This window comes from Lissotriton helveticus, chromosome 3_2, assembly GCF_964261635.1.
Source record: "Lissotriton helveticus chromosome 3_2, aLisHel1.1, whole genome shotgun sequence".
NCBI lineage: Eukaryota > Metazoa > Chordata > Amphibia > Caudata > Salamandridae > Lissotriton > Lissotriton helveticus.
In genome coordinates, this window is record NC_136062.1 from 19,378,079 (window position 1) to 19,403,962 (window position 25,884).

General features: G+C 43.3%; 1 protein-coding gene across 1 annotated transcript in view; it reads left to right on the plus strand.

The window, feature by feature from the left end:
- Window positions 1-25,884, plus strand: part of SLC27A2 (solute carrier family 27 member 2) — a 471,878-nt gene that overhangs the window by 262,472 nt on the left and 183,522 nt on the right. Inside the window, exon 6 of the mRNA XM_078684751.1 lies at window positions 18,500-18,590. Within this exon, the coding sequence (XP_078540877.1) occupies window positions 18,500-18,590 (91 nt within the window). The remainder of the gene's footprint in view (window positions 1-18,499; window positions 18,591-25,884) is intronic.

The window sequence follows — 25,884 nt, forward strand, 5'->3', positions numbered from 1 at the left end:
GGTCAGCTCCAAAGTTCCGCCTTCTGGACTCCGGTGCAGGATCATGAACTGGGACCTCTCCCGATCAGCAGGGTGGGGCAGCGCTGCGAGAACCAAGCTCGGCATCAAAGTGGGTACCCAGACCCACCGTGCCGACCAGAGGGTCCCCGGCCTTCTGCTACCCACTTATGGGTGAGAAAGATCCTTATCACGGAGTCCCTGTTCGGGCGCCATCTGATAAGCGTGGCTCAAATTCACCGAGCGACTTACCTCACTCATCTATCATTCTCATATAATAAGCCAGCCAGGCAGTGGAGAAGAATTAGAAATATATTTATTAGGACATAATATTCATCTGCAGATGGGCCCCGTCAGGTCTACACCCCAGGGAGTGCACCGAGAGGACTGACTCATCCTATCATGATAATACATTATAACATAACATGGCAGGGAAAAGACACGCCCAGCCTGGAAAATTACAGAACTAGCGAAATGGTGAACAATGACCTCATACATGAGGCATCTGCACCTGCGAAGGCAACACTTATCTCCCCTCAAGGTCACAGAGCCGAAGCTCTGCTTCTCCAGGGCATGGAAACATTTCTGCAAAACTAACTCAAGGCAAGAAATGCTGAAACAGGGATTTTCTGCTTCTAAGGGAGGGGGAAAACTGTACAATGAGACATTGGAGCTGCAGAGCAAATGTCAGCATCAGAAGTCTGTCTGCCATAGACAAGTCCCTCTCTCCTATGAGAGAAGTTGAAGCTTGCATATTACAAAAATAGCTCAGTGGGTTGCAGCACATGAATTTTAAGCTGTAACTGCATATTGGTCAAACACACTAGGCTAACATTTCATACCATCATTAGAACATTCTGCAACAGGAAAATTACTATCTATCAGAACTATCTGTAAAAGATGGATTGGTGACAGCATAAATCAATACAAAGTGTTCCATAAAGGAAAATATTGCTAAACTAGATAGGAGCCTAATCTACCCTAAAATAGAACCCATGAAGAGTTTCTCTTCAGAAAAGACAAAGATAGAACTTACTATGAAGACTCATTCTGGAAAACTCAGCTGAGTTCCCACAGTTGCAGTAGCAACCATCAAACTATCAGTAAAGAAGGAATATTTGTTGCAGTAGCATGGATCAGAAAAGGGTTTGGATAAGGTAAAGAATACAGCCACCTTTAGTATTAGCTACGTTATGTTCATTTATATTTGTAGAGTGCCAAAGCACCAGATGTCTCTAAGCCCTTGCAGCACAGACTAAGAACCTGGGAATCCCTTATTCCTGATGGGCTGAGCACAAATTAGGATGAACTTATCCAAATGCCTCAGTGAACAAAATGGCCTTGAGTTTCCTCCTGAACGTGAGTAAGGTGGCTTCCCACGCATACTGTCCGGTAGCTTGTTCCAGAGCTGGGGGATCACAACTGAGAAGGCCTGCCCCTCCAAGGTGGCTCTATTAAAGCGCGGGCAGGCCAACAAGCTTGACCCAGATGAACGAAGGCATGGTCCGGGCACATAAAGCTTCAAACGGTCTTTGATGTAGTTAGATGCCACTCCATACTCTGAGTTATGTGCAATGCAGAGGCCCTTGAACCTGACCCTCTGCTTGATAGGGAGCCAGTGTGGCTGTTGTAGCAGAGGGGTGGCGCGTGCTCTTCTTGGCAGTTTAAAAATTAATCTTGACACATCATTTAGAACCACCTGAAGTTTCCCCAGAAGTTTATCAGGAAGCCCTATGTATACTGCCTAACCGTAGTCCAAGTGACAAGATTAGTGCTGACACGACGGTACTCATGGTTGAAAATGACAACAGGGTCGCAAGTTTCCAGAGTTGTCGCATCAGGCCCACACAGCTCCCCACTATGGCAGACACCTGATTGTTTAGAGTTACCTTGGTGTCTAGCCTGATATCCAAGCTCTTCACGGCTGGCACCGCTTTCGGGGTGGTGCCAAGCTCTTGTGGCCAGAAGAGGCTGGACCAGGGGTTGGCCCCTGTTGTAAGAACAAGCACCACTGTCTTATCGGAATGTACCTCAAGTGAATTAAGGGTCATCCAGTTCATAGTGAACTAGAGGATGTTCTGAACATTAAGCTGTGCCTATGGGGAATTTTCAACTTGTACAATTAACTGGGTGTCATTGGCATAATTAAACACCTGACAATCCACTTTTGCCAGTTCTTCTACCAGTGGCTGAAGGTAAATATTAAAGATCAAGGGGGACAATGCGGAACCCCACATGGCAGGGCGCCATACCTAGACATACATTCCTCTAATTGGACCTTTTGAGACCGATCCTCCGAGAAGGAGGCTATCCATTGAAGGACAATCCCGGTGACTCCCAACCGCCAAACACGGGCCAACAGCTGCGCGTGGTTAACCGTGTCGAACGCGGCAGAGAGGTCTAATAGGATCAGTGCTAAGGGGTTCTTCTTGTCAGCTGCGAGCCTCAGTTCGTCCAGCACTGAGAGCATCACCAACTCAGTACTGTTGTGGGCCCTAAATCCTGCTTGCCGTGCATGTAACAGCTGATCTTCTTTCAAGAAGGACGCAAGAACTCTAAGCACATGTTGCTCGAGTACTTTAGCCAAAAACGGAAGTCTGGCGATGGGTCGGAGGTTCTTCAGGTTGTTGATGCCCACCCCAGCTTTCTTCAGCATTAGGATCACCTTAGCTTCCTTAAATTTGTATGGCACCTTCCCTGTTGCCAAAGATAGATTTAATAGGGACAGTACCTCTGGCTGTAGCAAAAATAAAATCTGGGCCACCAGAAGATCCCTGCCTTCCTAGGGTTTTTAAAATGGTCATTCCTGCGGTACCGCAGGAATGACCATTTTAAAAACCCTAGGAAGGCAGGGATCTTCTGGTGACCGAGATTTGACTTTTGCTACAATATGGGCTAAACTGTTTAAGTCGAGTGCAGGAAAGACTGAGAGAGAGCCGCCCTGAAAATCTGGTGAATCCACCACTGATAGAGGGCAGGGATATATAGGAGTGCCTATTTCCGTAATAATGTCTTTGACCTTACCTAGAAGGAAGTCCTGTTTCTTTTCACAGTCCACTCAACTCCAGACCTGTTCCTACTATATGTGTGGAGATTGAACCACCATATATCTCTCAACAAAGACACCCTACTTAGAGTGTCACCACAGTGGATCTTGTTTTCACAACTGCCTCATTGTGTCCTAGATCACAACATTAATTAAAAAGGTGTGGTATTGTGACTGCTGGTCCCCCCTCCCATCAGTGTACAAAAGACATCAGAAAAGTAGAAAGAAAGAAAAAGGTGAGGAAAAGTAGGCAGAGCCTCACGGGAGTAACACCAAGGGAGGTTTACAAGCTGGTACTCACCTGCATCCTCAGGTTCTCATCATCAGCATCTGCCTACTATCAGAACTGGTTGTACGGCATTACAGCGCGGGCTTTTTCCCTGCATGCCATTACAACGCAGTTTTTACAACGCAAGTCGTTACAACGACTTGCGTTAGGGGGCGCTGGATAGTGGAATAGTTTAATTTTCTATTCCAACTCCAGCCCACGTTGACAGTAGGGAAGGTGTTGGATAGAAAATTAAAATATTCCCTATCCTACAGCGCCCTCCAGCGCAAGTCGTTGTAACGACTTGCGTTTTAATAGCAGCGTTGTATTAGCAGTGCGCGGTAATGCCTGCATTGTTATGGATGTTTCCCGTCAGAACTAAAGAGTGGATTGTGTAGGAATAAGGGAAAACCAAAAAGTGTATTGTGTATTCTATAAGTGACCTTACAGAGAAACCGAAATCTAACTTAGAAATATGGTATTCCCTAATTTAAAAATGAGCTCGGCAACACTGGCTATTCTATTTTATTCCTTGCTGTGTGCATGCTCAATTAAAACCAACATGTTTCATCGCCTTACACAATTTGGTGGCAATTTCATCAGGGTTTAGGGTCAGCTTCCTCACTGCACCTCGCTTCTCCGTTTATTGTACCTGCAGAAACACAACATACCACACTGCATCAACATATATATCAGACGTACATCAGGTTAAAAAAGAGAGAGGTGATCTATTAGGAGTCAAAGCTAACCCATCTGGGCTATTTACCAGGTAGTTGCCATTCAATGGTATACCAGCACCCCCGTAGAAGAAACTGATATATCCCCTGTAGATTTGTTACAGGGCTCGTTACAATCGCTGCATTCAGTCAGTCTGTAAAGAAGAAATACAGCACAATCATTGCCGATCTAATCCCCCAAATTGAGTATTAAGGTTTTACATATCCCTATAGTCATATTCTCGAGTCCTGGTTGTTTTTCGCGCTTATAGTGTGCGTGTACATTCTGGCACTGCCTGAGCTAATGTTTAGCATTCCGTGGCCACCCCTTCGCCGCTTTTATTTTCAAATTCTCAAACGTTCCGATGCGCACACTGCTTTCCAAGTCACCCTGATTGGCGACCGTCCTCTGTTCTTTATTTTGACTCAACTCCCTGAGTACATTAAAGGTCTCTTTCTGAGTGTCCTTGACCTCCCTAATCTTCGGTTCATAATACGCAGATTTGGTAGTGATGATTGATGCTTTATAGAGCACTAGTTTTGCTTTATACGTCTCTTTGGCTTTTGGGTCGTGTGATAGCTGTTAATAACAAAAGCAAAAATAGGAAGCGACTCTCAGCTGAGTCTTAAAGGGTCTTCGCTCACTCACTAGAAATACTCATTAATGAAAAACCACACAATATTGTTACAGAACATCGTAGGTGTTAATATTTCTCCTCCAATGGAAACTGCTCATCCAATGGTGTTATCAGCTTCTGAGGCTTCTCCCGATTTCCACTGTAAACATTCACCCAGTATGTAGTAAAACAATGTTACATATACTTGTAACATGGAGGAACGTCCTCATGAGAATTCAAGCTAAAAGATGTGCTCTATGTCCATTCTGAATACAAAAGCTAGTTAGATACGCTGAGTCAAAACTAGCAAAGAAATGTTCTGGTGAGGCATATGTAAAATATATCTAAATCATGATTTATTCTAACGGCCACAGCAAAGTTCATTGTTTAGTTTAAATGAGCTAAAGTTTATTAAGCTAAGAGCAAGAGTCAAAAGAAAAGGCTTTTGGACCTATCTAAAGGGGCACATTTAAGAGTAATAGCCTAGTACAAATAATTTTCTTTACATTATTTTCATATATATATTTTTCAAGCAAACATGGTTTCCCTAAATGTGATCTATTTATGAATTTTTTGCGACATAATTAATGTATTTTAAAAGGATACTTTCAAGTTATAAAGACGGCACGTTTCTCTATGCGTCATTTTCTATGTCAAAACATTTCTTCAGCACTATAAATGCACATTAAGGTGCAATTCTAATATGGTTTTTGAGTCGAAATTAGATTTTTTAAAGTATTTTCCCACAATTGCAATAGCAAATACTTATGAACATTGCAGTGACAAATTAGCTCCTGCCATGTCCTTACTGCTCTTTATTTCAGCTTGGAAGAGTCTTTCTTTTTTCCTCACCACAAATTTGCCAGTTTAGCCGTTTTACGCATGCAGTTGTAATGTAAGTACGCTTTTTCCTTCACTAGGTGCCTCTCTTTCTTTCACCGGCAGCATGTTTAATTTTCCAAAAATGTATGCATTATAACTTGTCACATGGAACACTATTGGCCCCATTACTAGTTGCCTGGAGCTGCATTCACACGAGGGATTCCACTCTGAACGACTACGTCATACCCAGTATGCCTGGATCTGGACTTATCGGGTCTGCAAACTTCGGATCTAGTTATTCTATGTCTGGAGACATCAGATGTGAACTTTCCTCTGAAACTGCAGAGGCAGTGGGTAGCTGATGCAATCCGGCAGCATCCTTCAATTGTGGGGAGCAGAAGAAGCTGCCCTACTTCGGAGTAAAAAGGAACTCCTACTGCATCCTATCCCTCCCTTTAAGTCTCCTTCAAAGGCAGAAGGAAAATCCCCCGCAACATTTACTACCAGATAAAAGCAAATGCTAAATGTTTGTGGATGTTAGCCTGTTATTTCCTATAGATGGGGGGAAGAACCTGCAGAATTTGATCCAGTATTCTAGGTTCTACATGCTTTTCTTCATTGCAGGGTAAAAACCATGTCAAGCCCATCATCCTGTCATGGAGATACTGCCTGATATCGTTAATGCTGGCTCTGATATTTTTGTGACAGAGACTCTGTAGTTATAGTTACATCAAGCAAAAAAATGTGTCGAATCTTAACTTTGGCACCATTTGAGGCAACTGCAAATAACTTTTCCAAAGTCTGATTCAGCTGCACTGATTTCCTCTGAAAGATTTTTGTTAAGATCCAACAAAGGAGGGGAGGCAAAGGATATACGTGGTTTCAAAAGTTCTAACCTCCCATATTGATTCCCATAGGTGCGAAAGGATTACACAAATACAAAAAGTGACTGGACAAGGAGGCGTATTTGTCAGTCTGAATCCACAGAACCCTGCAAATTGTTTGGCTGACCACAGCAGAAAGTTGTCTGGGGTTGCCAATACTCGATGGGAAGTGTATGTGACCCCCAGGAATCCTGCGTTTTAGAATGTTGGAAATGGCCCTTTTTGCAGAGCAGGGCCGGACTGGAAACCACAACCGGCCCTGGCAAAGTGCTGGGGCCGGTTTTCGGCCTGTTTTGTTACAGGGCTGATTTTGGTTGCAAAAACGGCCCTGTACCAAAAACGGCCCCCAGGGGCCCAAAACCGGCCCCCACCCATACGGCGCACCGGGGGATTGTCCGGCGCCCACTATGGCCAGTCCGGCCCTGTTGCAGAGTCACCCCCAAACGTTTTGCCTTCCTCTCCATACATTTTGTTGAATTCGTTTTTGTTGGCTTTAGGGCTCTGAATACTTTACCACTGCTAACTAGTGTTAAATCGTATGTGCTCTCACCTCTAAACATAGCAATATTGGCTCATAACCAGTTGGCATATTTAATTTACTTATAAGTCCCTAGTACAGTACACTACAGGTGCCCAGGGGCTGTAAATTAAAGGGTTCTGCCCATTCAATAATTCAGCCATTACCTATTTACTCAGACACCTGTGCTTCATCCAGCAGTGCACCCAATAGCTTACCCTTAAATCCATGCTCTTAATTAGTCGTCCATTCATCCACCCCTGCACCCAATCACTTACTCAAAAATCCATGCATCTAATCAGTCACCCATTTATCCTCACCTGCTTTTCATCCATGTTTATGATGATGATGAGCTATTTGTACAGCACACTGTGAACTTGCTTGAAGTAGGGTATCCTGGGACTAAGTGTTCTGCATGTGCTCCGAAACGAAGAAAAATTAGAGAAGAGTGCTGTTCAACAGACAGGTTTTTCGGTCTTTGCAAAATACAAGACCTTTTTGGTGCGATGTAAGGCCTGGGGAAGAGTGTTCCTTGTTTTGATTATCAAGACAGAGAAAGAACGAACACCTGTGCTGATTTTTAAAAACCTAGGTACAGTCAGAAGATGTAGGTAAACCAGCAGATCCTGGACTACAGAAAATGAGAGCCCCTATTGTAACACACTCTCTGGCAGAAAGAAAGAGGTTGAAAATATGTCTCATTGCAACGGGTTTCAGGTGTATAAGAGAGGAGGTGGATTGAAATGTGAGTGCCTCAGTTTAGACCCAAGACCACGCGAGTAAGCGAAGGCTGACGGATTAAGAGTTTGCCAATTGAGTACTTTGGAAGATCTAAAAGAAGAACTTTATTGTAATCAAGGCAAGCAGAGTCACAACCTGCACTGCTGTAATACGGGATTCTGTAGTAAAGAGACAATATCGTCTGAAACACTCTAAGCAAAAAGAAGCATGTAGCTACTAACTCTTCAGGTGAATAATGGAAAAAAGCATCGTCAAACATAGGTTCAGTACAGAAGTGGACAGAGTTGGGGTGGCACCTTTTTCATGGAACCACCAAACATCTGACCAAGCAAAGGCTAAGGATTGCTAGAAACAAGCACCTCAATTTTGTCGGAGTTGTGGAATAGATGTATTTTTTTCCATCCAGTAAAAAATATAAAACAAACAATTAATGAGCGGAATGCTGAACAATGCCAAACATTCACCTCGAGAACAGAGATCTGAGCCGCAATCTTTTTTTTTTTGCTCACCATGTCATTCCAGTTTGGACCCAGCCATATGCAAATTAGTCTTGACCCAACCCCCCCCCCCCCTCCCCGGAACCGGTCCAAGGATGTTTGTTTTCTGTCCAGGGAGGACCTGGCCTGGCAGCTTGGAGTGGACTGTTCTAATGGGTAGCTGGGTGAAAACTGATTTGCATATGGCTGAGTCCAAACTGACGTGGCGCACAACAAAATGATCTATTTAACCCAGATCTGCGACTGGGGTAAATGCTTGATTTGTTCAGCATTCCGTCCATCATCTGTTCTTTTTGCATCAAGTAAAAAATACCCACTTGAAAATGTCGCAGTTCTCTTCGGGTCTTAACTTGGTTGACAAGCCATACAGATGAATAATTATCATCTGCATAGGCATTCCAATTTAAGTGGCAGATCCGGAAAAGTGGCATCAGTTTAGCAACACATTGATTAAAAGTGTAGGACGAAGGGATGCCATGCCATAAGATTTGAAAGAATGTGTGAACACTGGCTGAGTTCTAGGGATTAGAAATGATGGAACCTAACACAGAGCTGTACCTTCAACTCCAAAGGCCTGAATTCGATGAAAAAGAATGGTAAGATTGACAGTATCAAAGGATGCGGACATATCGAGTAAGATGAGGGATGCTACTGAGATCTTATCTGAACTCACTAGAAGAGCTTCTGTTGCATCTGCTAAATTGGTTTTAGTTGCTTGGTTTGGGTGAACATTTGCCTGTTCTAGATTGAAAACATTTCTAGATTCCAGGAATGTAGAAAGCTAATCAATGAATATTCGTTCAGTAATTTGGCCGTAAAAAAGGATGAAGTGAAATAGGTCTAAAATAACACAAAAATGTTTTTGTTGTAGTAGCTAGTACTTACCTGTTAGAGTTATTGGGGGAGAAGACTGGAGACCATACACACACAAGGTACTCAAATTTAGCCTAGGCAGAATACTGTTAGGTTTACCACAGGTTTGACAAAATGGCCACTGAGAATCGTAATTTATAATCTCAAGGGTCTTGGTAACAATTCTAAACAATTTATCATTCTGGGAAGGATAGATCGGCTGAGACCAGGTGTCCTCCTGGCAATCATGGCAGTATTGGAGCTTCAGTTTCTCCCTCTCCAATACCATGCGACGGCCCCATTCAAGAGAGTAGGAGTGGCAGTACTCCTTAGTCCCAGAGGCTTCTTCGCTAAGAGCGATTTCAAAGATGACAAGCATGGAAGGCCGGTAGTGGCTAACAGTCTATGGGATGGCAGCCCAGTTAGCTTGGCATCCATACGTTCAGGACTCTTCAGGACTCTTAGTGTCTGAATGACTCACTACTAAGAGATTAAGTAGTTCTGTCCAAAGTCTGACAGAAAATTGCAGAATATTTGATTTTAATGAGACTGGCAACTGGAGAAAGAGTAGTTTGGAATGCTGTTAACATAGTTGTTAATTGACCCTCATCCAAGATACAACAATACTTAAGTACATGTGCAAATTAAGCAGAGTACCCCAAGCTGCATAGCTGAGAGATTTAGAACACCAACACAAAAGGACACCAACCAATAAGAACTGGGGGAAGTTGACTGCCATGCAGGGTCAGCTTGTAGAACTGTAGAACCAGATAAAGAAAATTACATAGCACACTTACTAGACTGGAGGCCCATTTACACTCAAGGGGCTGGGGATCATAAACCAGGCACTTTAATGACACATAAATTGCAATCTTAGCAGGATTGCATGCCCATTGGTGAGATTAAGGATGAGACTAGCACTATACACATGGCTGAGGGTAATCAGGTGGTTTGTGCATGCTGCCAGTTCCTATACACTACTGACTAAATCTTCCAGATGACATGAACAGCCTATCTAGATTCTGTTGCACTCCCTAGATTGCCATGAGAGTCTTCTAACACACTGGATGAGCCCATCTCTGCAGCCAAAATACTGAGGGTCATTGGGCAATTAAAACGTTCTATTGGGCCAGGCCCAGACAGATTTATTGATCTACTTCAAGCTTTGTGCACCTCAGCTCCTCCCTATCTTGATTATACTATTTAAATACTTAAACACAGGTAAAGGAGCCTGTCTAGGATAGCTGTGCTAATATCACACAGCTCAAGATTTTCGCTTAAGTTTTAGCCAATCAACAAAAAAAAACGTTTGCCAGATATGACCTACCCAGAACTGGAAGCCTTCATACTTCATCGGACTGCAAGCGGTAACACTGAGAAGGCCTTACATTTCACAGATATTGTAAGGAAGAAAGGAAAGGTCCTGTCTTTCAACACTGAAAAAACATTTTTCATGGGGGACATGGAAATGGCATTTGATGTGCCTAAAAGGTTATGGCTTGGGCGCTACAATCCTCGAGCAAGATTGAAGGTCAATGGCCAGCCTTCTGCTTACTTGCACATAGCCAGCAGCATCGACAGGGGTGCCGTGTTCCCCACTTTATTTTCTAGAGCACTTCATACAGGAAATTTGAGGACATCCCTTGATTAAGGGAATTTCCTTCAGCCATTACACATTTAAGCTGTCCATTTTTGCAGACAACATATTTCTCACCATCGCTGACCCGTTGCAGTCCATCCCAGCTCTCAGTCCTCTGCTTGATGAAGACCTGGTGGTTCCAGATTTCTAGATCAATAAGACAGAATCAGACGGCTTGGTGCTAGCTGGAGGGGGTACTCTTGCTGCAAAACTGAAACACGCAACATCATGTCGCTGAACTCTGGACAACGCTCAGTATTGAAGCATACAGCTGGCGCCTGGCACTCTGGCCTGTGCCAGACCGAATTTTAAATTACTGCTTTGTGATAATATGTCAACCCTGGCAGCCTGAAAAAAACAAAGCTCTCACTCTTGAGTGGGAAGAATAGCTACACGGAAAATTGCCCTACTCCAGTGGATCCTATACACCTTCCAGGTCCTTCCAGTCCCCCAGAGGAGGCAGGACAATGCCTGACTACAAGCAGCTTGCGTGGCCTATATCTGAGAAGATGAGAGAACAGTGCTTTCTACAAAGGCTTACATGAGACACCTAAGTGATGGTGTTCAGAGAGCCCAACTTGCTGCGCTTCTACCAAGCCTTCCAGTTAAGATCCTAGATTTAATGGCTGAAGGGGGAAACAGATAAGTAGTGGTGCTTCATTAACTAGAACCTGGTGGCAATACCACTGGGTTGGGGGATTTTGGGATCAGATTTATTTAGACAACTCTGACGTCTGTGATGAGACCACAGACAAACTGCCTTCCTGTGCATACCTGCGGAGGAGATATACCCTTTACAGTCCTCAGAAGGCAAACTAATAAATCATCTCCTGTTGGTGGCCAAACAAACCATCGTCACATGAGCTTTGGCAGCACAAGCTTTGGGTTCTGTTAGGGCTTGAGAAAATTTGGACATGACCGGTCAGAGAAGTCCTATCAATTTAATAGAATCCAGTCTTGCTACACCTGAACAAGGACTATATGAACCTGACCTGTCTGCAATCCCTGAGAGCCTTAGACATATTACAAAACAACAAATACATTCCATCACAGAAAAAAAATCCACAACTAATTAAAATATGCAATTCATAATTTGCAGAATATTGAATTTTTAAGTACTCTATTAAATGATATTGACTGTAAGAGTGCGGTCAATTAATGTAAACAAGCAAACAGAATCTAGTATGGATGATTGGTGGTTTCAACTTAAGAAATGGAATGTGCTAACAAAAAAAGATACATACATTAGAAGCAAAACCCATGAATGATATGCTAGAATCGACCAAACGTATTGTCTTTTACAAATAAAACTAAAATCTGAAAAGCTACAACTTTCAAATTGCTTATGCTTGGGTACCTGCCTTCTAGTAATGATTCAGTTGGGGGTCCACAGAAGTGAAAATGTAATGTAATTCAATTTATTTTTAAACAGCATGGCATACTCTCAATAAGAGCTTTTAGACATTGATACCTCAGTTATCTAATTTGTGCCTGAGGTAAGGAAAAGTAAAGAGAAAAAAGCAGCCAATACTAAGCTGAAGCTTCACTGCTGGAAGAAGAACCAGGTTTTTAGGTTTTTGAAGAAACACAAATGGTCTGAAGTTGCACGCAGAGTTGGATGTTACTTGTTCCATAATCCTGCACCTACCATTGCAACGGAGCTGCCATCCTCAACTCGTACATGGAATCTCAGTGAAAGGATACAGAGGACATTTGTAGACCTTAAAGGTCTAATGAGAACATAAAGTTTGAAAATATTCTGAAGGCTTAGGGGACCAGACTTGTAAATGACTCTTTGGGTGTGTATTAACATTTTAATTGAATCCTTCTGGCAACTGGTAGACCATGTAGATCTTTTAATCTGGATGCTGTAGCGCAATATCTAGGAATGTTAACCAGTAGCATTGCCGCCATGTTTTGGCCCAGCTAAAGTTTTGTAATGAGCCTGCCTGGCAGGCCAAGATGAAGAGAATAAGACTAAGCAATCCTTGAAGCTATGAGGGCATGAAGCACAGTTTGTCTTGCAGATAAAGGTAGAACTAATTTACTGGAAAGGTAGGCAAGCCCATATCCGATGGCTATAAGTCATCCTTCCATGCTTGTTGCTCGAGACCCAGAATCAACAACTCAGTTTTGTGTGATTTGAATTTGAAGTGGTTATCATTCATCCCAGAGGCTACCTATACCAGGCATTGTCTGAATCTTTGTTGGTCGTAACAGTGGTCATTGTCAAGAGAAATAATCAAATTTGTATTGCCCGCCTAGGATAATACTTCAAAGCCAGTACCCTGGATCAACTCTGTGAAAGGGGCCATGTAATATTACACCTGTGGAATTCCACAATCAAGTAGAACTGTTGGTGAAGAACAAGGGTGGAGGGGGTCTAACTGCTTGGAACCTGTTAGTGAGAAAGTTTGAGAGCCGACAAGAGCGGTGCCTACTTCACTGATCTCCATTAGTTGGTGGATGAGAATCTTATGTGATATTTGTCCAATGCTGCCTATAAGTCAAGTAGGATGACGTCACCCTCATCCAAACACTACTTGAGATGTTCAGAGACTGTAGCTATGAGATATTCTGTGCTGTGGGCAGTGCAGAAACCAAATTGCAAGATGTCCAGGAATTTGTTTCATTCAAGAAAGTATGATAGTTGAGAATTTATATTAATTTACAGCATCTTTACCTAAGTGGGAAGCAGTCAAATAGGTCTATAATTAGCTGGAACGTCAGGGTCTGCAGTGGCTTTTTTCAGAATGGGAGAAACTTGTTCAAGCTTCTAGGAATCAGGGATGCTAATGATGAATTAATAAAGTTGCAGAGGATAGGCCCAAGGGAAAAAGCACCCAACATAAGAATAGATGGTGGACTTGGATCATTTGGAGACCCTGATGAACATTTGTTCAATAGAATGGCCATTTCCACAATAGAATTAAGAAAAAATATTTTAGGTATGACCCTCTGTAGGATGAGAACTACCTACTTGAGTGGCCTCCAATGTTTGGAAGGAATCTTAAATGGTGCAAATATTTTGTATGAAATAGGATGCTAACATGTCGTTCATGATCTGAGAGCTCATGATCTTTTGATTTGCACAGCCAAATGAGTCATTAGAAATTGCAATGATTGTCTTAGAAGAGTGTATTGCAGTCTCAATCTTAGTTGAAAAACAAGCAGTTTCAGCCAGTCGTATCGCCCTATGATAATTATTGATTGCAGTATGATATGTGAGTCTGTCACTATCAGATTGATTGCTAAGCCATTTTCTTTCCAATTTGCAATATTGCTGCTTGAGTATAGGCAAATTGGGGGTGAAACTAGGGGCAGAAATTCTCCTCAAAGTTCTTTTGGTATCCTTCTGAGGGGCTAATATATGAAGGGTTTAGGTAATCCAGTTCTGATAGGATATCGAATCCTGCCTTACTTCTCCAGTCATCTGTACCCTTAGGCTGCCAGCAAAAAATTTGGATGAAGCTCTTTGTTCCGATGACTTGACCGCTTTGTAATATGGGTCATGACAAAATTGTGTTTGCTGGTCGGTATTTTGATAGAGGAAGATACAGCCAAATTGTACAACCAGAGTAACGGTATCAGGTTGTCGCATATATGGAACTCTATATTAGTAAAAATCTGGTCTAACTTGCCCTGCTGTATGCATGGTGCCAGTTACCGCTTGAATGAGATGTAGAGAAGACAGTTTTTCAACAAAATAATTTGCTGCTGCATCTTAGATATCTTCCACTTGGTAATTAAAATCGCCAAGTATATTAAAATTAGAAGATTTAATTAAATAAAGTTAAAGCGCTTCCGTAATTTCTTTAGAAAAATCTGCTGCATAGTCTGGAATTCTGTATGTTAATGAAACTGACATTGTGAAATCTGGTGTTAATCTTAAGGTGAAGATTAGTCCTTCAGCATTTGTAAAATTGTCAATGGAGGTTATAGGGATATCATTGTTTGTTTAAAAATTATGGCAACACCGCTGCCATTTCAGTCCAGCCGGTTGAGCTGTAAGATAGAAAAACAGGCATGAATGGCTTCTGAGAAATCTGGCATTAGCTGTCTTTAAGCCATTGTTCCTTAAGGAAGATGGCGCCAGGATTTTGGTCGGAAATTAAATGATAAATGTTTTGTTTATGTTTGGGCAGAAAACTTGCAATAGTTACATACATATTGCAAGTCTAATGGAGGTATACTTTAAGTGATTTATAATTAATGTTTGAGGATTGGACAAAAGGGGGAGGGTAATTACAGCCAACATGACAGATTGTGCAAATGCACAGTCTATTACACTTAATATCTGATATTGGCATGCACTTACCCTTTGAAAAGAATTTCTTGTTGTGAGTAGCGGACAAAGTCTAACTTGTGAGGACTGGTGGGGATGAGCTTGGGTGTGCTTCAGGCACCAATGAGTATAGGCCGGCTTCCATTTGGCGCTCCAGCGGTTCGCCCACTGTACACACCTGTTGGGTGCACAGGGGTGTGGCCTGAGGACCAAAAGTTGCACAACGCACAATTAAACGGAGAAAAAATATCTAACTCGATCCCAGCAGATCCTGTGTGTGGGGTCAAACTCCCTTGACCTCACACAATACTAAGGAAAATAAGAAAAATAGTGAGAAGCGAGAACACATACAAATAAAAATACTCTTATTAGTCACAATGTCCAAGATGTCCAGTGGGAGTCCGGCACCTCCAGTAATACAAGCAAAGTACAAACCCGATGTAGGTAATTCCAAACGTCACTTCCTGGATGGGCCTGGTTGTTCTGAGATAGAGACCAGACAGTCAACAGTACCTGTTTGAGGATTCCGTCCAGCTGGGGGTGTATGGCCCGAGGACCGTAAAGACTAGAGCGCAAAGTGTGCTGAATGTGCACAAAGCACGATTAAAACAAGAGGGAGGAATACAATGTCAAAATGGATCCCAGCAAAGGTTAGGAACTGCTGCTCTGGATCCCTCATTTTGACATGGGTGGAAATTGTGCAGAGTGGTACATATAGCTGCACTGATATCAGAGATGTCGTTTTCTGTCTTTTGCTGGTAGAGGAGACAAGCAGTAATGACCAAAAGTCAGAATGTTTCTTCCACTCATTCTCCAAATTATAGCACGGCCTGTACTTACTGCAAAAGAGAAAGCAGCCGTAAGGCTTCCAACTATAGGTTAAACAACATGACAAAGGCTTAAATGATAGGACAAGCAAGTCTTTTCAAATAGTTAAACTAGTGAGGGATGAATGGAATCTATGACATTTACCGGACAACTAATTAAAGGGCAATATATAAATTCTATGTACATAGACTTCAATATAACTTTCACTGTGGTTCAATGTAAAATAGTTTTAAGCAAGTTTGACTAAAATGAAACAGGAGTCATGTTAAAAAAACATTCGGCTATTAGAAAAGTTACAAGCCAAAATGATAAATTGTCCCAAAATATTTGAATCCGTTCACTTGTAAATTATTAAATTCATTAGTGGATTATGTTTTGAAGATTCATTATGTTTATGCAGTAATCATCCAATCAGGACCACAGGGCCTAATTTATGGATTAAATCCGTGTTATTATATTGTTCTTGTTTCACACACATACCCACCTACAACCACTGGTCGGTGGTGGAGTATAAATGAATTATCAACACCTTGTTTCACAAATAACCTTAATCCCATGCTGTCCCATCTAGCCCACCTTCCCTCCCCATATCCCTCCAGCATCTTTAAGAAAGCAAATTGTCTCGCACTCTTGGTCATGTTTGGACTCATTCCTGCAGACACTTCCTTAAGTCTCCGATTCCTTCTCACTGTATGGCACTAAGAGATGGTCCTAGCTGTCTGGTCCATCGCGTGAGGTTGTGTGAGGTGGAACATCTACAAATATTGGGGCATGTGAGTGAGTTCTCTACATTTCCTGGGATAAGATGCACAGATCCCATATTTTCTCAAAGTGGGTCTCCTCTCTTTCCAAGCTAGATGAAAGTTTCTCCATAACCAGTAGTTCCCATAATCTATAAAGCCATGTGCTGTATTCTAGTGGCAATTATTTTGCCTATAATACTGTAATCACTTGCTTTGCCGTGCATAAGGCTGGTGTAATGTCTTTACCTCTTGCATATCATAATAATTATGTTTGCCTCTTACGTAAACCCGGCAGAATGCAGGCTAGTAATTTTGGCATTACAGTTGAGAGAATATGTATTGATACTGGCAAGTATCGCCACGTTGCAGCTTAGGGCATCGCCATAACAACCGTGTCAGTGTTCCTGTGTGTTCACACCTCCTCCAGCAAGCTGAGTTTTTTGTATGGCTCCAAAACTGTATTCAGGCCAGGGTGTAATACCACTGCAAAGAGATTTTGGTTAGGGACGGTTTACCTGTGTCTCTCATGGCAGAGGTACAGGTTCAGTAAAATATCTCCGCTTTTTCTCCTCCTATAAGGGTCCTTTCCAGTTATCAGGGACTTTTTAAAAGAGGGGAATAAGGGAACTTCTGTCAAAAGAAAGCCGAGGTCCCATCCAATTGTTCTGCTTCATTTTGAGACCAGTGGGGGGTGCTGTGCGCTGACTTCACCATCAGCAAACCTATGTGGCAGCTGTGATGCCAACAAAGCTGCCATCAGACCGGCGCCCTGATTAATTGTGGCTGGGCTGCCAGGGCCACCCCCATTTTGGAGTGACACCGTTTTCAGTGACTTCACCTATTTGCCTTGGCGGTGAAGCACACTGTCCCTTCCAAGCTTGGAGAAAGAACCCGGTGTAGAAACAGCAAATGTGTGTATTTGAAAATACGCCCACTGTGAGGGTATAGTTACAAAACCCACATTCGCTCTAGAGGGGGAAGTAGCAACAGTGGGAAGGGAGATAGTGAGAGGGAGGAGCAAGGGGTGGAGTCAACAGGATGGCTATTGGCACCAAGAGTTAGGGGAGCAAGAGGAACAGCAGCTTAGACAAAGGACACTTTTGTTTATATTTTGCAACTGCTTTAAGGAATATGAGTTTACTATCCTCATCAGAAGGGGATGCGAACATGTCTGCACTGAGGACAACAGACACGTGTTGGGTGGATTGCTTGAATTAATTTCAGCTGCTGGTAATTACTCTGGAAAAAGAACAGGGAGGACCTGGCCTGGCAGTCCGGGCTGGACTGTTCCCATTGGGCACAGGGTCAAGGCTGATTTGCATATGGCTGGGTCAAAACTGGAACGGCATGGGGAGCAAAAAAACTGATAGATATAGGCCCAGATCTCTGTACTGGTGTGAATGTATGACATTATTCTGCATTCTGTCCATCAATTGTTCTTTTTGGTAATTACTCTGGCCTCAATCCAATCCATCACTGTTTTGCCCACCGTGCTACGCCATTTAAGAAGTAGCCATTTGCAAACCAGCCTTGATCCTGATCCAATAGGATCAGTCCAGCCCTAACAAGCAGGCTAGGTCCACTTTGAATGGGAGCACAAGCAACTCAACTAATAGCCTTACTACCCTAACTGCGGGGCCGTAACGGCTGTTAATTAAAGCTTCGATATGCACCTTAACCTGATGCTCAGAACCATGCTCCTCAGGAAGGGTAATCAACAGCCTTTATTGACCACAGGAGTGGCAATAACTCTTAAGAGCTTACTGGGTCTCTCACAGGTTTGTTTGGAAAGGATAACAACACCTCCACCTGGAGGAAGCCATCTTTAGGTCAAAGATCATGCTACTGTACAAGCATCAGTCATTAATGGGATTGTCACAGTGACTAAGCTGAAACACTCTCTATTAGAAAAAGTACTTTCTTCATAATAATATTGCCAGTAGAAAATGCTTTTTTACAAAAACGTCCTTAATTACTGATAACATTTATTAATGCAAATTTGGTGGGGAAAATGTTCACGATTAACTGAGTCATTATGTTCCCCCAGAAAATTGTACCACATACGCTCATTAAATATGATGTTGAAAAAGACGAACCAGTGCGTGATGCCAATGGATTCTGCGTAGAAGTGCCTAAAGGTACAGTTTTCATTCTTAATGGTTGGTTTTCCTCTAACATAACATAAGGTTTTTAGGGATGTTATTGTTTTTAAAAGATTGTACTTTTTATGCACTTGTATGTTTTTTTTTAATCATACCGAATAAAGATGTATTATATTATACAGAATGATTATTTATTAACACATTATCATCAGTATATGAAATACTGATTTTCGTTCAGATTACAAAATAGGACACTTTCGGCTTATGTCGGCTAATGTCGAGTCGGACAGAAGGGCATCCCTGTGGAGGACGCCACGCGCATTAGTAACCCTTTGGCTTCTTTTTATGAGCCCATGTTCTCGAAACCAGAAAATGGGTGGGTCATTGATGTGTGTGAGACAAGATCTCCTGTGGTGAAACTGACCGTGAAGAGCTGCTACTGGCACTGTAGGATTGATTCCTCTGTGCATAAACAGGAAGTCAACCATCACGGAATGGTGCAGAATCGAGGCGTGGCACGCATTCCTCTATCATGGAGTTTGTTCCATTAAGATGAAGTCAACAGAAACTACAATGTAATTCTGACAGTTTAGCCATGTTGTGTCTCTCCTGCACCACTGGCCTTTGCGTGACATATCACACCATTGCCTTTCAATTCCGACTTCGCCCACTGAATCTCTTCAGGCCAGACCCAACCAGCCCCGGGCCGTCGAGAAAGAATGAAATGCATCTCGCGGGCACCAGCAGTCCAGTCCCTCTTCAGGCTACAGTTTATTCAAATCTAAATTAGGTGGCTTTCCGGTACAAGCGCTAGTATTTCCAGGGCCTTTAAGTGGGATGAAAAACACTGGAGGGCCTCTTAAAGGGGTGTGGCCAGTGCAATTAAGGGCGTGGCTTAAAACATGTAAGCTAAAAATCAGTGCTTAGCATAGTGTGCCGCCCGACTTGTATTTTGCTGTTTGTGTCATTGCATCAAGATATATGATACATCAAGTAACATCATACCTACAAGTCAGGACGATTAGCTTTGTCAATGGTTGTTAGTTGCATTAGATAAATAAACAGCAACTATGGATTGTATATAATATTGAAAAAGCTTCCACCTAAAGCCCTGTTGACACCATACAATGTTGCTGCTCTCGAGTTTCAAAAAGAGAAGGGAAATCCAGAGAGACAATAGGGCATATTATCAAGCACGGGCGTTACATTATCGCCGCTTTTATCGGCAGGAAACTGCCGATAAAGCGGCGATAATGGGCTTGATATTATGCTCTATGAATTCCAATCGAAGCCCATGTTAGATGTGAAGACATCTAACAGGGGCTTCGATTGGAATTCATAGAGCATATTATCAAGTCCATTATCGCCGCTTTATCGGCAGTTTCCTGCCGATAAAAGCGGCGATAATGTAACGCCTGTTCTTGATAATATGCCCCAATGACTCTTTAAAGGATTTCCCTTCCCCTACAACGCTCACCTGGCATGATGTCATGCCGTAAATTCTCCACTAGTGATAAGTGAGCAGTGTGAGCATGCGCACATCAATGTCACTGTAGTCTGGAATAAAATGGACCGCCTGTGCCAGGGCACAAAACAGAGCCCGATAGAGAACCGTTTCAAGGCCCCTTTTAAAAAACTGCTGGTGCTCGGCACCGGTGGAACCTGGCCCACTTAAAGCCCTGTGTGCATCTTTCTTTTAGGTAAGAGAAATTATTGTAGTTTCTTCTTTTAAATGAACTAAACACCTCACATTCACTCTGCCAACTTGACTATGTAGCAGTTCCTGCTATAGTCTGGCGGCTTCCAGGCGCTGGAGCTTAACGTGTGCTCCTATTGCAACCCAACGGTGTGCATGTTATCGACTTTTAGAGCATGAAAGCATAAGCCAGTCCCAAACAATTTGAATCCACACGCTGCACAAAGGTTTGCGAAGTGGCCTAGTTGATCTTTTAAAGTACATACACTATGTCACGTTATTGCACGTTTTTTTTTGTTTTTTCCAGTGGAAGGTAAAATCACTTGCCATTTTATATTGGGAAGCTGTTTTAGTATGGCGGCCTGATTCATTGCAGCAGATGCATTAATCCGCTGGGCGCTCTTGGCAAACCTCTTGAATAATGGCCCATACTGGGTGTTCGGTCAGGGCCTGCGAGCAGAGGAGCGGGAGCCCTCCGGAGCCCTCCGGAGTAGCCCTGGTTACTGCATTGTTCAGGTGAGCAAGGCGGCTTGGGTTTCAGCATGCGTCTGTCTGCGACTGTCCCCTCCCAGGATTATCTCATACCGGAAGCACTGCCGCAGCCTCACGGTATCAGAGTCTCTCTCTGCCATCGGCATCTGATGAAACCTGCATGATGCCGCCATTACAAAGGTGCTAATCAGTCACACCGAAAACAAGAAGCGCGTTCAAGACGGAGAAGCGGAGCGAGGCGCGCGCACGCGAGCAGGTTGCTCTTTTTGGAAGCACAAACTCGTTCTTGTGGCGCGCCCCTGCTCGCTCCCGCAAGGTGGATGCCGCCACAACCACGAGTATGTGCTTCCAAAAAGAGCAAAGCGACGGCTAAAGGTCCTCCTATGCAAGGCATGCGCGCTGCGTAGGCGAGTGGGCATCCTTTGTTGCGATAAAAACTTTCACTGGAATTTACAGCATTTTTGCTGCATTTTTTACTCACATGTATAGTTTTCCAGCTTTGTAACTGTGAATTTTGTCAACTTTGCAAAACATCGACAGCAAGATTAGAATTCACGCACCTCTGAGAACAGCACAGTTAGGATGAAGGGAATGCTGTTTGCTCGCTTTGCATGAGCTAAACTTAAAACCATTACAACCAGTGAGTCCTCTCTGTAGTTTTTTGTGTGTTATAAGTTTATATGTGTTAAATGTATACATGATATATGTCTAAACACTTTAAAGTCTATTTGCATACAAAAATATATATAATAACAATTAATATTTGTTTTACATGTTTATGCCTACTTGGATTGAGATGAGTGTTAAACAGTAATACACAAAAGATAAAAAAGGACAGAGAGGAAGGAGAGGGAATACATATAAACAGCAAATAAGGACAGAGATTTATTGCATGTCTGGACTATATAGGCTCTACAGTCCACAAGAATGGCATATAGATCTATGGTATAGGGGGTCTTAGTGCTGTATAATGAACTTTCTAAAAGTGGCATTTTCAGACCTCTGATTTAAAAAACAATTTCACCTTAAAGAGTTGTGATTTTAAATTGTGATTCCAGAGATACTAAATTTGTGTTTTCCTATATTTTCCCAATTGGAAACTGCATCTATAAAATGTCATAAGACAGTCCCAATGTTATCCTATGGGGGAGATGGGCCTTACAGTAGTGAAAAAAACAAATTTAAGAATATTTCACTACCAGGAAATGCAGAATTTAAAAGTACATGTTCCAATTTTTAAATACACTGAACCCTGTCCATGGACTGTCCAGGGCCTACATTGGAGGTGACCTGTATGTTATCAAAAGGAAGGTTAGGCCTGGCAAGTAAGTTAACTTTCCAGGTTGACACGGTAGGTTAAAACTGTACACACAGGCTCTGCAGTGGCAGGCCTGAGACATGTTTAAAGAATTTATTAGGGACCTGTAAGGAAATTAAATATGCCAAATGTGGATAAGCCAATGTTACCACATGTTAGTAAAGGAGCACAGACACTTTACCACTGGTTAGCAGTGAAAAAGTGCACAGATTCCTACGACCAGTAAAAACAAAGTCGCAAAAAAAGTAAAATACTGGAGGTCAGAAGGCAAAACGGTGTGACTACATGGATGAATGCATGTGTGAGGACTGAATGATGGATGCATCTGTGCACTGATAGATGACTGGATGAGTTAATGAATTATTGTTTGTGAAAAATAAATAAATGGATAAGAAAGTACATCGATGGGTGGATTAATAAATGTCTGGATAAGTGCCTGGATGAATGAAACAATGAGAACATGATTTTCATTTCATGGATGTATGTATGGGTTAGATTATATCTGAGTACATCAGCTCTATTTTCTCACACCACCCACTGGTTGTATGAGGAATCCACGGAGTGTTAAGACACTAAGATGAAACCTCCTTTGGAGATACATTTTATTAGTGAAGCGGTCCTGCCTGGAATTATGGTTAATATGCTTGCCTTTATGAGAACCAATCTGTAACTGACCACCATTGAAAAGAATATTTATTTAGTTGGTAGGCAGGAATCTACATCAATGGTGTCTGGACTTGTGGGCCTAGTCAGAGATTGACCTAAGAGAATGATCCCAAGCCCTGCAAGCAAATTGAGCACTAGAGACATTAAGCAGGGCAGTGCATAGTAATATCGTTTCATGACAAGACCACCAGTCTGAGGGGATCCATAGCAAGGCTATAGAGACCTGAACCTGTCAGAGGTACATGTAATCTGGTCCCACATCCATATGCCACACTGCGGGCAACCAGAGCCCTGGCTGTCCCATAGGAGATAGTCCGGCATGGACATAAACAAAGGATGGGGACTGATCGGGTAGTGAGTGTTTACAGTCTAAAATGATAGAGGTTATGCTGTCATGTATATGTCTACACCATCAGCAAGACAATTGATATTATGATGGAGACATAGGTGGGGAAGTGTGGCTCAATGGTTAGAGCGGCAGCCCCTGAGGCAGAGGTCTGGCCCGGGACCAGGGTTCAATTCCCGCCTTGGCGGGTCTTGGGCTCAATTTCCTCGGACCTGATAATTCTCGCCTCGGTGCCTATTCTAATCATGGGTCCCACTCTGCAACTCTGGGCAATAGCTTACTTAATCTCCACAACGGCCCCAACAGTGCTAGGATGCCTGACTTCACCTTGGGGGTGCCCAGGAGTGGGCACTTCACAGGGAAAAACCAGGAAGGGTTCCACATCGGTATGCGTACAAGCGCCTTGAGACCCCTTTGGGGGTGATACGTGCGCTATACAAGTACTACATGTACATTTACATTTTACAAAGGTAAACTCTGTGGCGCTGCGTAACGTCTGTGTACATTCTCTTCCAAGTAGGTTGAGATCACATTTGAAGTTCCTTACCAATGCCTACATTCATGAGCATGGCCACGACCAAGACCTTTCTTAAAAAGGTGTCCACAGTGGTTCCCAGCGATTTAAGTTAAAATTCTCAAGTAATATATAGGGCATTACCTAGACCACACTTGTCAACAAACAGAAAACGATCTGATTGCTCTTCTTTTCTGTCTTTTCGACTCTTTAGTCTGGCTACATGGATGAGAAAAAAGAGTTGTGTGTCACAGTCACATTAATTAGGAGTTGAAGATGAAACACTGAAGTTTTGCTTCTGTGGGCTGCCACAGTGGCAGTGAATAAAGGGTATAAACATTGTGTTAGTCTCCATGGATGTAACCTTAAAGTAGTGTTTCTAAGGTATACATGAAGTGATAAACAGCCTGATTGTGAGAGGCTCTGTTAATTTTGACCTGTGCGTATACCCCTGTTTACGCAGGGGTCGGAACTACAAGTTAAAAGGTTAAAAGGTAAGTTAAAATGTATTTAACATATCCAGTAATTATTAGCTGTGTTAAATACCTCACACTTGGTTAATTTTCATCAGGTCAAACCTGCCGAAATTTAACAGTGGAAATATGTTTATTATTTACCGTACCATGCAGATTTTGGTGCGTTTGACACCAAAATCCTTATGTTATTCCCACAAACTCATAATAGGTACCTTTTTATTGTACTCAATAAATAACATACCCTCTGGTATTGTTATTTCTTAGGTGTGCTAAATAAAACCTTCACTCCTAATAAGGGCCTTTGGAAATTCCCCTGGTTTGATACCTTTGTGTCCTGGTTCATGGGTTTCTTACTTTTTCTTTGAGTGCATATTATATTACATTAAATACTACAGATCTATTTAGTACCTGATGATCAGTTGTATCATCCATTTGGTAGTATCAATCAATCAATCAGAGATTTGTAGAGCGCGCTACTCACCTGTGAGGGTCTCAAGGTGCTGGAGGGGGGCATACCCGGATCAGTCGAAAAGCCAGGTCTTGCGGTCCTTCCTGAACGTGTGTATGGTCGGGGAGCATCTGATGTTAACAAGGAGCTCGTTCCAGGTCTTGGCTGCGATGTAGGAGAAGGCTCTCCTGCCGACTCTGTTTCTACGGATGCAGGGGACCTCTGCCAGGGCGAGATCCGCAGAGCGGAGGTTCCTCTTGGGTACGTGGAAGGATAGTCTCTCGTTGAGGTATTTGAGTCCGATGTTGTTGAGAGATTTTCAGACGTGGGCGAGGAGCTTGAAGGTGACCCTCTTCTCAATGGGGAGCCAGTGGAGGCTTCGTAGGTGTTGGGTCATGTCATGTGCTGGTGGCGTGGTATCCCTAGGACGAGCCTGGCTGCGGCGTTCTGGATGGTCTGGAGTTTGTGTAGAAGAGTATTGTTGATTCTGGCGTAGAGGGCGTTGCCGTAGTCTAGTCTGCTGGTTGTGAGTGAGTGGGTGACGGTCTTTCTGCAGTCGGGGGGGTCCAATGGAAGGTCTTACGGAGGATGCGGAGGCAGTTGAAACTGGTGGACCCAACCGCATTGATCGGGCGGGTCTTTGAGAGGGAGGACTTGAGGATTATGCCGAGGTTCCGGGCGTGGTCCGTCGGAGTGGGTGGGCTCCCGAGGGCAGAGGGCCACCAGGTGCTGTCCCAGGAGGAGGTGCAAGGTCTGAAGATGAGAACCTCGGTCTTTAGGGACAACAGACATCAACCACCAGCTCCCAAAGAGTTCTTTGGAAGTGCCTGCAGTAGTGTTGGGCTTTCTGAGGGACTGCGTGTCACAAGGAGCTGGAAGCACGACTCCCGAAGAAGAAGCATGTCGCCGCCCCAGTTGCTGTCGTTGCATCACTGAAGAAGGGTGTCGCCGCTGTAGGTGTCACATCGGATCGCAGAAGCGACCCGCAACAACGGAGATGCGTGTCGCCGCCGCATCCGCTGTTGTCGCATCACTGGACAAGGGTGTCGCCGCTGTAGCTGTTGCATCGAATCACAGAAGTGTTTCCCATCACTGGAGAAGAGTGTTGCCGCCACAGCCGCTGTCGTTGCATCACTGAACAAGGGTGCCGCCGCTGCAGTTGTCACAACGCCTCGCCGAAGCGTCTCGCATCACCGGAGAAGCGTGTCGCAGGTCCTGTCGCTGCTCAGAAGAATCGTTGAATCACTCACGGCCTTCGGGCGTGCACGCATCGTGTCGCATCAAGGAGAAGACGCAATCTTTGTTTTCATCGCACTAGATCTTCATCGCATCATGCGCTGCAAGCCGCATCACCACGGAAGCGCAGTAAGAAAT